Genomic DNA, 14,668 nt, shown 5'->3' on the forward strand with positions numbered 1-14,668 from the left:
ACTTAGGAGAATCATTAACGCACTCACATCCGCATTTGCATAATTAAAAAAAAAAAAACACACATTTTAGCCAATTAAGCCTAAAATTTATCCATATCAAGTAATGCAAAGTTGTGTAAAAATACCCGGTTAGCGATTGCTACAGTTTTTGTTTATATTTACACTAACACTCATTTTACATATAATTTTTTATTCCTTATTTACGTATCTTAAGGATGAAGGTGGAGAGTGAATAATGATTGTTGTGTGTGAAGAGAAAGAAACAATTAAAAGAAAGACAAAATTTAGCTTCAAAATTGGTTGTAATTTAAGGATACAACCATACTCAATAAAATAAATATAACCACATATTTTGGCAATCTAACCGTTAAATTGCATGTTTTTTATGCTCTTAATACACATGTCAAATTTTGTGTCAATTGTATATTATTTACTATATGATCTATAAACTCATATTTTATTCATAATTTTAAATTACAAAAACTTGAAATTTAAACAATTTATTAATGACATTTAATTTTCTAGAAATTTTGCAAGTATGGAAAATATACGAAGAAGATGTGATCCAAATGTGGATTTTTCAAAATTCACCTTCAATAAAAAAAATTTTGAATAAGGTTGTAGCCTTACAACAAATTTTGTACATAAAATTTATTCTTAAAAAAAAAATATTTTAATAAAATGTAGTATAAAATAGATAATAAGTCAACAAAGACAAGCAAATAACAGTCTTATATATGGACTTTTATAAAGACAAACAAAAACGACACACCGTTTACACCAAATTCTCCACACGTGGGAGGGAAAAATCCTGAGTGGCACACGTGTTATCTTGTTTCTTAGAATTTTAGACCAAAAAAGATAAAATCAGAAAGATAATAGCATTGATAAAATCTCACAGCCTCTCTTTCTTTCCATTTCCCGCTCCAAAAGCAGAGCTCTAAATACTTAAAACCCTCACTCACTCACTCAAAGTGCTAAAATCTCTTAGGGTTTCGTTTTTTTATATTTTTTTGGCGTTTCGAAACCACATGAAATCGGCGTTTCGTGATGGTTTTACTCTGTCGAGTGCACTGAGCTCGCATCAGAGAATGGCTGCCTTTGGAGCTCTCTCGCTGTGTCCGTACAGCCTCTTGTGCCGTCCGAAGTATACGACGAAACGTTTCGTTTCGTGCTCGCTTGGTTCTCATACTAGTAGTATAGGTAATATACTACGCTTCGAATTTGCTACAGCGTTGGTTTTGTTAGTAATGGTTAGTTTATGTTTGGTTGCTGAGAAAAAAAAATGAAAGAAAAAGTGAAACAAAGAAGAAGAAGTTTTGTTTTGTGTTGTGTTGGATTTAATGTTAAATAATGGAAAATTTATAAAATTTGTGATTGTTTAGTGTTCGTAGTAATTTGAAGTTGGTGATTGATTACTGAGAAAATGGAAGAAAGGAAAAAGGTTTTATGTTGTTTTGCATTCGAAGTTCGCATGGAAAACATTGCTTGATTTTTCTTTTTGAGCTGTGATATTAGGTGAGAGTTATAAGCGTCTGTGTTTTGGTTACTGTTTTTGCACATTTTCTTTGAAATTTGAAGTTGCTGAGAAAATGGAAGGAAAGGGAATTTTCGTGTGGTTTTTTGTTCATTCTTCACATAGAAAACATTGCTTACCTTTCATTTTTGATCTGAGAATGGTGAGAGCTATAAGCTTCTATGTTTTTGTTGTTTTGCGCATTTTTTTAGTAATTTTAAGTTGCTGAGAAAGTGGAAGAAAAGAAATTTTTTTTTTTTTTTTTTGCACTCACATTTACTTAGAAAACATTGCTTGCTTTTTTCTTTTTGAACTGAAATAGTTGAGAACTATAAGCATCCAATTGTAAAGTTCTTGTTTTGACTGTTCTTTCTTTGTATTTTTAAAACTGGGATTAAGGACTAGCTTTGGTTTGCATATTTGTGTAAATTTAAAATCTAATCCCAAATGAAGAATTATAATGGGAATAGCTGTATTTTGGTTATTGTAATTTCTGTTATTTTGTTATTTTTTAGAATTGGCATCTTTTTTAAATGCTGTTTCTTCTAATATTAGTTTAAATGCCGACCCCAAAATTTTGGAACTAAGGCTTTGATGTTGTTGTTGTTGTTGTTCTTCTTCTTCTTCTTATGTTAGATACACGTAGATCTAAAGTACCGCGTAAAAGATCGGGAAAGATGGATGGGCCAAGGAAAAGTATGGAAGACTCGGTTCAGCGCAAGATGGAACAATTTTATGAGGGGTCTGATGGCCCACCCCTCCGTGTTCTTCCAATTGGTGGCCTGGGTGAAATCGGGATGAATTGCATGCTTGTGGGTAATTATGATCGATACATACTGATTGATGCTGGTGTCATGTTTCCAGAGTAAGATTTGAACACTTGTTTGCTATGGCTTTAAATCCTGAAGAATTGCATCTTGGTGATTACTGATTATAGTTTTCTATCTAAAGATTTTGTTTCTAATGGAGGATTTGTCCCCAAAAACTAGTCCTAACTTTAGTTGCTTTAAGAGGTTACCAGATTTCAAATTCTGATCTAAATTGTAAAATAAATCCCCTCTTCTTGGCTACATCTACTACGGAGGAAATTTTACATGACAAGGAAAATTTTCTACTAAGGACTTTCTTTAGTTCCTGGATGCCTTGAGTTTTTGTTAACCATTATTGTGGTTTTACTTAATTTTCCTTTTTTATATTTGCCTGCTCATTTCCTTTGTATACTTCCCGTGGATGTACTAGGGTTGCGCCTTTTGTGCTTTTTCATTAATGGATTTTTATTAATTATGAATAAAGAATTAGAGGAAGTAGTTTTCCATTTGCACTTTGGAGCAGTTGTCATATTTTACTCTGAAAATTGCTTTTTTGCTGATTTAGCTTTAACTACATGTTTTTTCTAATGTATTGACATCATACTTCTCACTTGTATTTCAGCTATGATGAACTTGGAGTCCAAAAAATTGTACCTGATACCACATTTATCAAAAGATGGAGTCACAAAATTGAAGCAGTTGTTATAACACATGGCCATGAAGATCACATTGGTGCGTTGCCTTGGGTAAAGTTTCCTTCTGCTTATTCATCTTAAAAGATAAAGAAATTCCTTCTGCTTCTTGGAAATGATATTTTGACTGAATACTGATGGATCTAGTACTTGGTTATTTATCTTGTTAAGTCTATTAAGTCTTTGTGGCAAAGTCTTTGTAATGGGGCATGAGGCCAAATTGTTTCTCATGTTTTATCATTGATGAATTTGGAGGGACACTGCATTGGCACTCGCATCTGGTGAAAGGGGAAAAATTGGTGCCCTGGTTGATGGCTTGCAGTTGTAGGGCATCTGATGGGCTTCAACAAAGACTTCTGACAACAATTAAACAATCTTCATTGTTTAATTGTAGGACCCAGATTCATTGCTGTTGGCTAGTTGGGATGGAATTGTCATCAAACCTTAAGGATACATTTGGCATTGTGCATTGTTTAAGTGATGTCTCCATTGTCATTGTTAACTACACTCCTTATTTCTACCATAGCAAAGCTGTGTGCATTCATTTAATCTTTTTATGTAACACTCTGTTTATTATTTTCCTTTGAGATAATCTCAGATTATTAAACTAAGGAAAGTACGAAAAGATAAGCAGGCCTATCTCTCTCTCTTGTATTATTGCCACAAAAGAATTCCTGAAGTAAATATTACCATGATGTGATGATTTAATTTTAAAATTATTACTTTTATGTATTTAGTTATTGTTTCAAGTTGCCTAGCGTTTATCATTTTCATTTTCTTTATAATGCAGGATAGAAGCCTTAGTGGCTTTGATACCTATTTTGTTGTAGGATCTTTAGGAATTCAACACTAAGTTAGGGTTTTTGATGAGATCTTGATGGGTTTTTGATAGGGTTTGATGTTTAAGGGTTTAGGTAGGGTTTGGTAATAAAAAGATTGGATCTTGAATTAAACAGTGAATAGAACAAGAAATAAAGAAAGATAAACCCTAGGCAATCACAACTAGGAAGGAGACCTCAAAGCTTTCAAATAAGCTGTTGGAATTTTATTGAATTCAATTTCTCTATATCTCTATTTTATTGATTACATGAAGACTATTTATCAAAAATTGATTACATGAAGACTATTTTGTTGGGTAAATTATTTTATGAAGCCATCCTCTCATAATATGTGAGACCCACACATCTATTTTAGTATAGGGTAAATCAGGTAATTACCAAACCACCCCTATTTTAATTGAGTAACTATTTGCTTAAAATCTTCTATTATTATTTATCAAGTTTGCTTCTGGTTCTGCCAAATTGCAGTAGAAAATTGTGTTGAAACTTGACTTCCAATTCTTGATATTCATGTTTTTATTTGGAATGTTAACTCAATCTATTTAGAGAGAGAGAGAGAGAGAGAGACTGTGTCTGCAAAGTATATAACCAGATATTAATGACTAACATGGTTTCTGAAACAGTCATGAAGGAAACTGAAGTGCTTCCAGAATTGTATTAGACCAAGAAGCTCTTGAAAATTAAATGATTTATTTTTCTTCTTCTTATCCTTCTCTCTCTCTCTTTAAACTTTAGGATTGAAATTTTAAGCATTATGCTCTTTATGTGTTTCTGCTGTTACAGATTTTTCACTAGGTTTAATGCTGTATAAACAGGTAATTCCAGCTTTGGATTCTCGTACACCGATATTTGCATCTTCCTTTACAATGGAGGTACTTTTCATGGGATTTAATTTCATGTAAATATAAACACACACAAACATAAATTTTTTGAATGTGCTGCTTTCCAAAAACTTGATATGTCAACCACTAATGATTTTCCTGTAAGTTAAGTCACTGTTTCTGGAGGCTTTTCTTCTTGTATCCTTGGGTTGTGTAAATATTTGTTTCTGTTCATACTAGTACAGAAAGGTAATACTTTTTATTTTTCAACAGCTTATTAAAAAGCGTTTAAAGGAGAACGGGATTTTTGTTCCTTCTAGACTTAGGGTATTTAGAACACGGAGGAAGTTTGTGGCTGGCCCATTTGAAATAGAGCCTATCAGGGTTACCCATTCCATTCCTGATTGCTGTGGATTAGTTCTTCGCTGCGCTGATGGTACGATTCTTCATACTGGGGACTGGAAGGTAAAACAAACTTATATATGCTTTTTCCTCTTCTTTACTTTCATTCTCAAGGTGTATGAGAGTTTATGTTCAACAGATTGATGAAACACCGTTGGATGGTAAAGTTTTTGATCGTGAAGCTTTAGAGGAACTTTCAAAAGAAGGAGTAACATTGGTAAGTCACTTGGATCTTTTTTATTATATTTTTCGTATTTTTTATGTTGATATAGTGCATATAAAAGGAAATTCATCAGGTTTCACTTTGGGGGAGAGGTATGGGTTCACAAGTTGGGCGGTTAAGAGGCAATATAACCATCAAAATGAGTGTAATGGAAATGAGAATGTTGAGATGAATAAGTGGTAATATATAGAAAGATAAGATTCAAAATGAGGACATCCTTTTAAAGACAGTGGTAGCTCCTTCTGATGAAAAGATGAGGGAAAATCACTTGAGATGGTTTGGTTATGTTCAGAGGAGAGCGAGTAATGAACCAGTAAGAAAGAGTGAGTCGATCAACGTTGAGGAATGAAAATAGCCAGAGGAAAGCCAAAAATAACATTGGTAGAAGTAATAAAAAAAAAGACATGTCAATTAGGGAAGTAACAAAGAGCATGACTTCAAATAAGATAGAATGGAGAAAAATAATTAATGTGGCCAACCCAATCTAATCTGTCAAGGATCCATAGCCAACTCCAAATTTTGGGACTAAGGCTTTTTTTTTGTTGTTATATGGGTTCATGAGGACCAAAACACTAAAATATGAGCTCCATGTGTTAGTTGCCTAATGAACCAATTGCACCAGTCCCCTTTTGTGGGGTCTAGTTCCAGGGGTCCACTATTTACCCTTAGAAAAACAGTCTCCACCTTTTTGTGCTAATAGTAAAATCATCAGGAGGTATTCATGTTGTCAATGCTATTGGCGAGTACTATTTTCTAATCCTGATATAATTTTATTGGCTGAATCTTTGATTGTGGTTTTTAGGAAGCTCAAGAGTTCCCTTCCATTAATAAAATTCCTTATCCAGAAAAAAAAAATGCTAGTACCTTATTTGGATTATATGAGACTTGTATGGCTGCCTCCTATATGGAGAGGAGTTTTTCACAAACATAGGGTTTTTGTGTCTCTAGAAATTGTACTCAAATGTTTCAAAATTTCTCTCTTCTTTTGCAATCTTGTGGTTGAAAGGTTTAGACTGGCATCTGATGCCTTGTATATCTTGTTTTTGATTGTGTCCTTAGTGGTTATAATGCCTTTGTTTTTTGTTAGTCTTCTTTGTTTGATTAACCGATGTTCTCTTTGTAGGATTTTGTCTATATATTGTGTTAATGTGGAAATAACTTAAATGCCATTTCAGTTTACAGCTTCATTTAAACTATCCACAGAGAATAGAAGCAAATGAAAAATTAGCAATTAATGCACATGACTTTGCAGATGATGAGTGACTCAACAAATATTCTCTCACCTGGAAGGACAATTAGCGAATCTGTCGTGGCAAATTCATTGTTGAGGCGTATTTCTGAAGCTAAGGGAAGGGTAATTACAACTCAGTTTGCATCAAATATACACCGCCTTGGAAGTGTGAAAGCTGCTGCTGATTTAACTGGCAGAAAATTGGTATGTTCTCCCCAGCTCCTCTAATGTCATGCAGTTGTACTTTTCTTTGTCATAATACTCTGCACTCTTGTATTTTCAAGATAGAATGTGTCTTAGAAGTTGTGATATAATGATTTGTGATAGGTATTTGTTGGGATGTCCTTAAGGACATATCTGGATGCAGCTTGGAAGGATGGGAAGGCACCAATTGATCCATCAACTCTGGTAAAATAACACGTATAAGATTTCTTCTGTCCCTTAGCCTGTTTTCTTTTACTTGTGGCTACACAGTTCTCAAGTTTGGAAGTTTTTATGTGGTGTGACACTTAAAGGGAGAGAACAATTAAGAGCTCAATTCACTTTATGTTAGAGTTGTGAAAAAATTGGCTTCCAGCCATCTGCTATATTTGGCTGGACAGAATTAAACTAAATTCATCTCAACTCAAAACTGAATCCCAATGAAGTGTGGTTGTTTATGTGAATCCTTCTTTGCCATTTAACTGCATCAGGGGTGTAATTACTGAGGCGTTGCATAAACATGTTGGTCAAATATGAACCACTGTTGTTAGTGTCAATGTAGTAACTTTTTGATCAGATGCATCCTATGGATGCAAGTTTGATTCAACATGTTGGATCCAATTTCTTCTTTCACCTTTGTTGTACTCTTTAATTTATTTTTTTATAATAATTTTTATCACAAATTGGCAATAGGGAGGCTTAAACCTCTAACCTCACCTTTGTTATACTTGATTATCATATCCTTTTGTATGGCACTCTGAAGTCCAATTAAAAGGGGAGGGTTGTGATAGATTAACGACTTGCGTAACAAATTTTGTAATATGTAATGAACATGGGCCGACCCCAATTATTTGGGATGAAGGATAATGTTAGTTATTAAAAAGAGAAGAAAGAAACAGTCATAAGGTCTGGAAGTGTAGCAGCCTCTATTTCTGGCTATTACACACTGGCTCTGTAACTTCTGGTTCAACTGAACTAAGTTTCAGTTCAAGTCCTCGTCCGAATTTCATTATGATGAGATTAATTATGGGGAAAGAACAACATTGGCATATAAATCTGTCTGCCAATGCTAATCATCTTATACAAATCTACATTAATATCAGCATTGTTCATATTGCTCCTTTCATTTATAAATTTTTCATCAAGCTCTTGATTTTTTCTGTCCTCCACTCTTTCTAATTTATAGGTGAAAATTGAGGATATTGATGCCTATGCTCCCAAGGATTTGTTAATTGTCACAACTGGCTCTCAAGTAAGTTATTCTAGTTGCCCTTGGTGGCTGCCTGGTTCCATTGACAGCATTATATTTATTGGACCAATTTAGCTGGCATATCACTATGTTGTATATTATATGTCAGGCAGAACCACGAGCTGCCTTAAATCTTGCATCGTATGGAGGTAGTCATTCTCTTAAACTGAGCAAGGAAGATGTAATATTGTACTCAGCAAAGGTAACAACATTTTACAGAACTGTAGCCTGCTTTCAGAACTCTGTATACATTGAGAAGATTATTTTCTGATTTTCTCTGTACATTTTTTTTTTGTTATTTAGTGAAAATTTTTAAAGTACAAAATATTTTGCACAATCACTTAGAAAAAGTTTGAAAGAGGGTGTTATAAAATTTTTACTAAAAAAAAAAAAAACCTTATGATTCTGTTCCATTTTGTTTTTGTTTTTGTTTTCTTCTTTTATGTTCTTTCTATCAGAAAGGAACAGTGCATTGTGTTGACAGTTGACGTTTGACCATGTTGAATATGTTCATATTGTAACTCCTACAAGTAGTCTGGTTTTAGGTTCAAGTATTGGTTCTCTACTATATTCTTTGGTGATAATTACTTCAATCAATTAATTACAAACCTTCCCAGCTATAGTCTTTAGAATTCTGATCTTTGGGGATTTCATTATGGTTTCATTTAGATCTTCTTTCTAAGCTTCATTACATGGTCAAGTTAATAAAATTGTATCTGGTTTTAAAATACCTTTAGGTAATCCCTGGTAATGAATCTCGAGTGATGAAAATGTTAAACCGGATATCAGAGATTGGATCGTCAATTGTAATGGGGAAGAATGAGGGCCTACATACATCTGGTCATGGATATCGAGGAGAACTGGTAAGTTTCATTGTCAGTTTTCAAAATTTGAATTTTCCTACATTATTGTATTTTTATTATTTTTTTCTAATCTTCTTAAACATTTTTGTTTAATTATAGAAGAGAGCAACAAAAATCCGATATCTTATAATCATGTTTTTGTCATATCAATAATAGGATTACTCAAAGAAAGTAGACATGGTTAGGTTTTCTTGGGTTTTTTTGACTTTTTGAACACTTCTCTCTTTTTCATTTTATGATGACTAAATTTTCAAGAGAATTAGTTGCATATAAATAAGCCTGTAGGTTAATTCTAGGTCCCATGGGTGAGATCTAGTCAGGCCTCATAAATAATTTATTATGTACAGGCCTTGTTTCCATTACTCATGAACTAGACGCATCTGTCTTATTCCTCTGTCTTGCATATGATGAGATACTAATGAAATATGAAATGCATTTCTGCAGGAGGAAATACTTCAAATTGTGAAGCCACAACATTTTTTGCCCATACATGGAGAACTCTTGTTTTTGAAGGAGCATGAATTACTTGGAAGATCAACTGGTATTCGACACAGTTGTGTAAGTCACTGCTTTGTTGTTATGTTTAGTTGATAGATTAGTAGCTTAGCATGATGAAATGGATTTGGTAGGAAACTCTGACCGGCTTAGCTTCGAAATTCATCAGGCTTTCAGTATGATGAGATTGTATTTTAACAATTTTACTACATAAGCATTTTGGAATTAAGTTGGGACTTTAACTGGGGCAATGACTTTTCTGCTAGAGTTGAGATTGGAATGAGATTATGCATCTCATTATTGGCTAGATTGAGGATCAGTAAGGTTAATCATACTTTCAGCAAGATCAGTTAGGTTAAGCTATTGGGTTTGTTGTCACATTGAGTGTTCCTTCGGTTCACCTTCCCCTTTTACAATTGAGAGCTTAATATTGTGCATATGAACATGCTGCTTTTGTACTTTTTTATACTTAGTAGGGAGCTTTGTCACAATGGGCTTTAGTTTTCCATGACCTATTTTGGTCTTCTTTTTTGTTGTTTTGGACAAGTATGACCTGTTCTCATCTTTTACATGGATAAAAAGATAACCCCCTTTTGCTTGTCTTTGCTCACTAAATTCATATATATATATAGAAGCTTCCATCCAACCATATGTCTGTAAAGTGACCCACGAGTCAAGGGAATTGTAGAACAATAATTTAGGGGGGAAAAAAAAAACCTCCTCTTAGTGCTTGGCTTTTATTAGGGTTAACAAGTCCTCATGTCAGAATTTCATATTAAAGTGGAAGGGAAGATTGTCCTGTGTAATTACTTTGGTCTATAGCATGCCTATTATGATGCAAAATACTGGTTAGGATTCTATTGATGTTACAATATACACATTTCATGTTATTTATAATACGATATGATGAAAAAAATTTCACGTGACTTAATTATATCAGGTTATAAAGAATGGGGAGATGCTTGGGGTCTCTCATTTGAGAAATAGAAGAGTTCTTTCTAGTGGTTTCGCTTCCCTAGGGAAAGAGAATTTGCAGGTTAGTGATCAAGGGTTTTGCCTTGCCTATAATGAAAAGTTATTCTAGAAAATTCTTAGAGATCTAGTCTTGTATTGCAGTTGATGTATAGTGATGGCGATAAAGCATTTGGTACATCATCAGAACTTTGCATTGATGAGAGACAAAGGATTGCGTCAGATGGCATTATAGTGGTCAGGTAGTCCTCTTGGATCTTGCAGTACAGTTCAATATCATTGTCATCTATACAATGGCAACCTTATAACTCTCTTTTACAGTATGGAAATTTTACGCCCTCAAAATGTAGATGGTATGATAGAGAATAGCTTGAAAGGGAAGATAAGAATCACTACAAGATGCTTATGGCTTGACAAAGGGAAGCTTTTAGATGCACTCCATAAAGCCGCTCATGCTGCACTTTCAAGCTTGCCTGTGAATTGTCCTCTATCCCACATGGAAAGAACTGTGGCTGAGCTATTGAGGAAGATGGTAAGGAAGTACAGTAGTAAAAGGCCTGAAGTCATTGCCATTGCTCTAGAGAACCCTGCAGCAGTTCTTTCTGATGAGGTAAATGCAAGGCTATCTGGCAAATCCCATGTTGGTTATGGAACATCAGCATTGAGAAAAGTGGTTGATGGACATGCAGAAGAAAATCAGTCCGATAGGATGCACACAGAAGACATTGCCAACATACAGTTAGAGCACTCTTTACAAAAAAATTTGAAAGGTCTCTCTCTCTCTCTCTATATATATGTGTGTGTGTGTGCGCACGCACGCGCATGCGAGAACTCATTTGTGGGTGGATTGGTCTACATGTCCAGTTCATGTGTGCTATAATCCATTCGTGCATGTAATTAATGGAATATGTTTCAGTGCTTGGGGGATGCCTGCTACATTTCCTGCTAATATTAGTAAAGTTTATTTGCACCATCAGATTAAGACATGATTTAATCTACTCCAAGATGATGCAATCATTACTTCTCTTGTGTTTTTGGAAATCATTGGAAGTGTTAAATTTATGGGGGACTCAACAAAAGTTCCATCCGTGGGGCTTCGTATGTTGCTGCACAACCCCAGAATTTTCAAATTTTGAATTTTGGAAGGTGACAATACATTGGTAGAGTTATTCTTCATTCCAGTGTGCAGTCCATTACATAAAAACGCTTGAAACGGAGAATTGATAATTTGAGATTTCTGCATTTATATGTCCGTACTTATATACACACACATAAAGTGCCTAGTGCTTTGAGTTTTATAAGGTTAATATTTTTTATATTGAACATAAAATTTTCAATAAGTAATTCAAATCACATCATTCAATATACTTAACCTTGGTTGCTCCAAAACCACAGTTCTTAGGAGCTTGGCTGGTTACTCCAGCAGTTTAACCATTCAGCCAATGTATGACAATAATGGATCAATTGCATCATGCTAATATAATTTTGATGTGTTTGTTTCTGGGGTGGCTGCCACTAGAACTATCTACCATGTAACTGTACTTAATTTCAACTACGTATTCTAACATTTCCACACACAATTTCGTAATTCTCTTTGGAAGTTAGAATTTGAGATGGGTGCATAGTATCATTGCTCTGGAATATTTTTGTTCTATATCCTCATGGTGGGATTGTGACACATAGGCTAATTCGTAAACTCTGGCACTGGCAGTGGTTTTTATTGTGATCTTTTTTCCTCCCATCATACATGATCCATGTAGGTGAAGGTAACGAACTCGAAAGACTACTACCCAAGGAAGACACCATAGCTTCAAGTTCCAGCTTAGCAGAGAGGCCTTTCTCCAATTCTGAGGATTCAGATGATTTCTGGAAAGCATTTGTTACATCATCGTCACCTGTTGATGAAGTGGCAAAAGATAACAATGGTTTCGTTCCACGATCAAAACATGTCTCAATGGTTGAGAAGGACAGTGTTGAAAGTGCTAAAGATGAGTCCTCAAAGCTGCCAAATTCTTCCAAGCCTGTAAAACGAAATAAATGGAAACCTGAGGAGGTTAAGAAGCTAATTGATTTGCGCGGAGAATTGCATAGCAAATTCCAAGTTGTGAAGGGAAGAATGGCCCTTTGGGAACAGATATCTGGAAGCTTGTTGTCTGATGGGATCAATCGAAGTCCAGGACAATGCAAATCTCTATGGACATCTCTGGTTCTGAAATATGAGGTTTGTTCTTGCTTCTTTTGGTTATTTTAAACTTTGGATGTCATTATGAATTCTTATCTAGCAATGCCTCTAATGGAAGGTACATTCATCATATGTGTGTGCACATGTGATATTTAGGATTTTATGTCCCTATCTTTGCCTACATAATTTTGAGTTTTAAAGCCAATGAGCCAGATCTCATCTGGTACCTTCTCCCACAATAATTGGTTGGAGGGTTGTGGTTCAAGATCCACTAGGTGCATAACTTACCAATACAGAAAAGAAAAACAAACAAACAAACAAAAACGTTTTGTAGACTTTTGAATATGTTCAGAAAATATGGTTTTGATGACTAAGATCAGAAAATTCTCTAGGATTATGACCTTTGCAGGCCCTCAAATAATTGGCAAGCGCTCACCCTGTCTGTTTTGTTAATGATGGCAACACCCTCCCATCCTCTCCTGACAGTTAATTAACAACGATATTTTTGTGAACAGGAGAGCAAGAATGGGAAGGAAAGCATGGAGAGCTGGCCTTTTTTTGAGGACATGAGTAAAATTTTGTCTAATTAAAAAGATTTTTGTTTTGAACAGGAGACCAAGAATGGGAAGAAAAGCAAGAAGAGCTGGCCATATTTTGAGGACATGAATAGAATTTTGTCTGATCTTGATGTAATGGCAGCAAAATGATGGGCAGAGAAGGAAACTGTTTTTACCAATTTTTTAGAAGATTCAGCAAGATGGATGTTCTATTAAAATTTGAACAGCTCTGACCACGATGAAGATCCATCAGCAACATAATAATTATAAGGTCTCCAGTAATGTGGAAGAACAACAATTGGTGAAGTAGATTTGTAGGACACAAAGACTGTAATCAATCAAATGAATAGCTGAGAAAGGGGAGGGTGACCCAAAGAGAGAATTTTGAATTTTGTTACATTTGACGAAAATGTATCCCTACACATTGCTCTGTTTTGATGTTTAGGGATACATTGTAACTGCTACATAGTTAATGGTGAAAGTACAATTTCCCCAAAAATATCTTTATCATTCTTGAGTTTTTATTTATTATTTTTGATGGGATTATCATTCTTTAGTTAAATATATACATTATGGGTAGTATTTACACATTTATGCGATAACACTTAGTTTTAGATGGATTCAATCTCATTCTTTTTTGCTTCTTAGTAAATTTTTTTCTACACTTGGGTATTCGAAAAACCAAACTTAAAAATGGCAAAGCTTGAATGTAACAATTTGAACAATTTTTTTAGTGAAAAAATATATATATATTTTTTTTGAGAAGAAAGAAAATATGTCATTAGAACTAGACCCGAAGGTTGGACTGTACAAAAGAAGAGACGTCTGGAGGAACAGATTCCATCCAAACCTCTAAAGGGCAAGATACTATGGCTCTCCGGGCTAAGGCATGCGCAACTGCATTTCCCTGCCTACCTATATGAGAAAAAAACAACTCTGAAAAAAGTTTGAAAAAAGTTTAAATGAGACAAAATGTCTTTTAAAATATGCCCACCTGGAAGTGGGACACGTTCCTATCCTGTAGAAGTTTGATAACAGTTGCTGAGTCACCTTCAAAAATTGACTTGAAGAAACCCGTTTCTCTAGAGAATAGCACAGCACGTCGGGCAGCAAGAATTTCCACTAGTTCAGCAGCTTGAGGTTTCACAATTTTTTCTGAAAGGGAAGCCATAACCTCACCACCCGAATTCCTAATCACCACACCGATCCCTGCGCTCTCCGACTCACCAAATAGTGCTCCGTCAAAGTTGATTTTTACCAGTTCTTCACTCGGCGGACTCCACCGTGTAGCTGTTGCTGTTCTTCGCACAGGATTGACCTGTTGACCCTCTCTGTCTGCAAAATTATGCAGATAATTCTCTGCAAACTCAGCAAGTCTTCCCAACGGCACTGTGGCTGCCTGGAGGTGAGATTTGTTCCGGTGGTGCCAGATAGACCAGGTCGTAACAGCAAACAGTGGGAATAGCTTTGGAACTTTCTGCACAGCGTGAACCAGGTCCGAGAAAGAGCCTCTGTCCCCTGCGAATTGACCAGCCATCCAAACTGCCTTTGCCACACCTGGCGGACCTTGGAGCATCCCCATAGAGCATGGTTTGCGTCTTCAGGGTGGTCAGAAC

The 14,668-nt window shown here is 35.1% G+C and overlaps 1 protein-coding gene across 3 annotated transcripts; it reads left to right on the plus strand.

Annotated features, from left to right (window-relative positions):
* The first annotated feature begins 905 nt into the window (after positions 1–905).
* Positions 906–13,551, plus strand: LOC126704390 (ribonuclease J). Of its 3 annotated transcripts, none has more exons than XM_050403376.1 (17): positions 906–1,203; positions 2,153–2,381; positions 2,948–3,071; positions 4,672–4,728; positions 4,951–5,142; positions 5,219–5,296; positions 6,555–6,737; positions 6,861–6,941; positions 7,921–7,986; positions 8,093–8,185; positions 8,721–8,846; positions 9,291–9,404; positions 10,282–10,377; positions 10,458–10,555; positions 10,635–11,083; positions 12,074–12,534; positions 13,107–13,551. In XM_050403376.1, the coding sequence occupies exons 1-17, from the start codon at positions 1,032–1,034 to the stop codon at positions 13,200–13,202; spliced, it is 2,715 nt and encodes a 904-aa protein (XP_050259333.1). In that variant the 5' UTR covers positions 906–1,031; the 3' UTR covers positions 13,203–13,551. The 3 variants fall into 3 exon arrangements, with proteins under 3 accessions (XP_050259333.1, XP_050259334.1, XP_050259335.1); XM_050403377.1 differs by having other exon boundaries at positions 907–1,203; positions 13,011–13,551; XM_050403378.1 differs by lacking the exon at positions 906–1,203 and having other exon boundaries at positions 2,167–2,381; positions 2,948–3,057.
* The last annotated feature ends 1,117 nt before the right edge of the window (positions 13,552–14,668 follow it).

Source organism: Quercus robur, chromosome 10, assembly GCF_932294415.1.
Source record: "Quercus robur chromosome 10, dhQueRobu3.1, whole genome shotgun sequence".
Lineage (NCBI taxonomy): Eukaryota > Viridiplantae > Streptophyta > Magnoliopsida > Fagales > Fagaceae > Quercus > Quercus robur.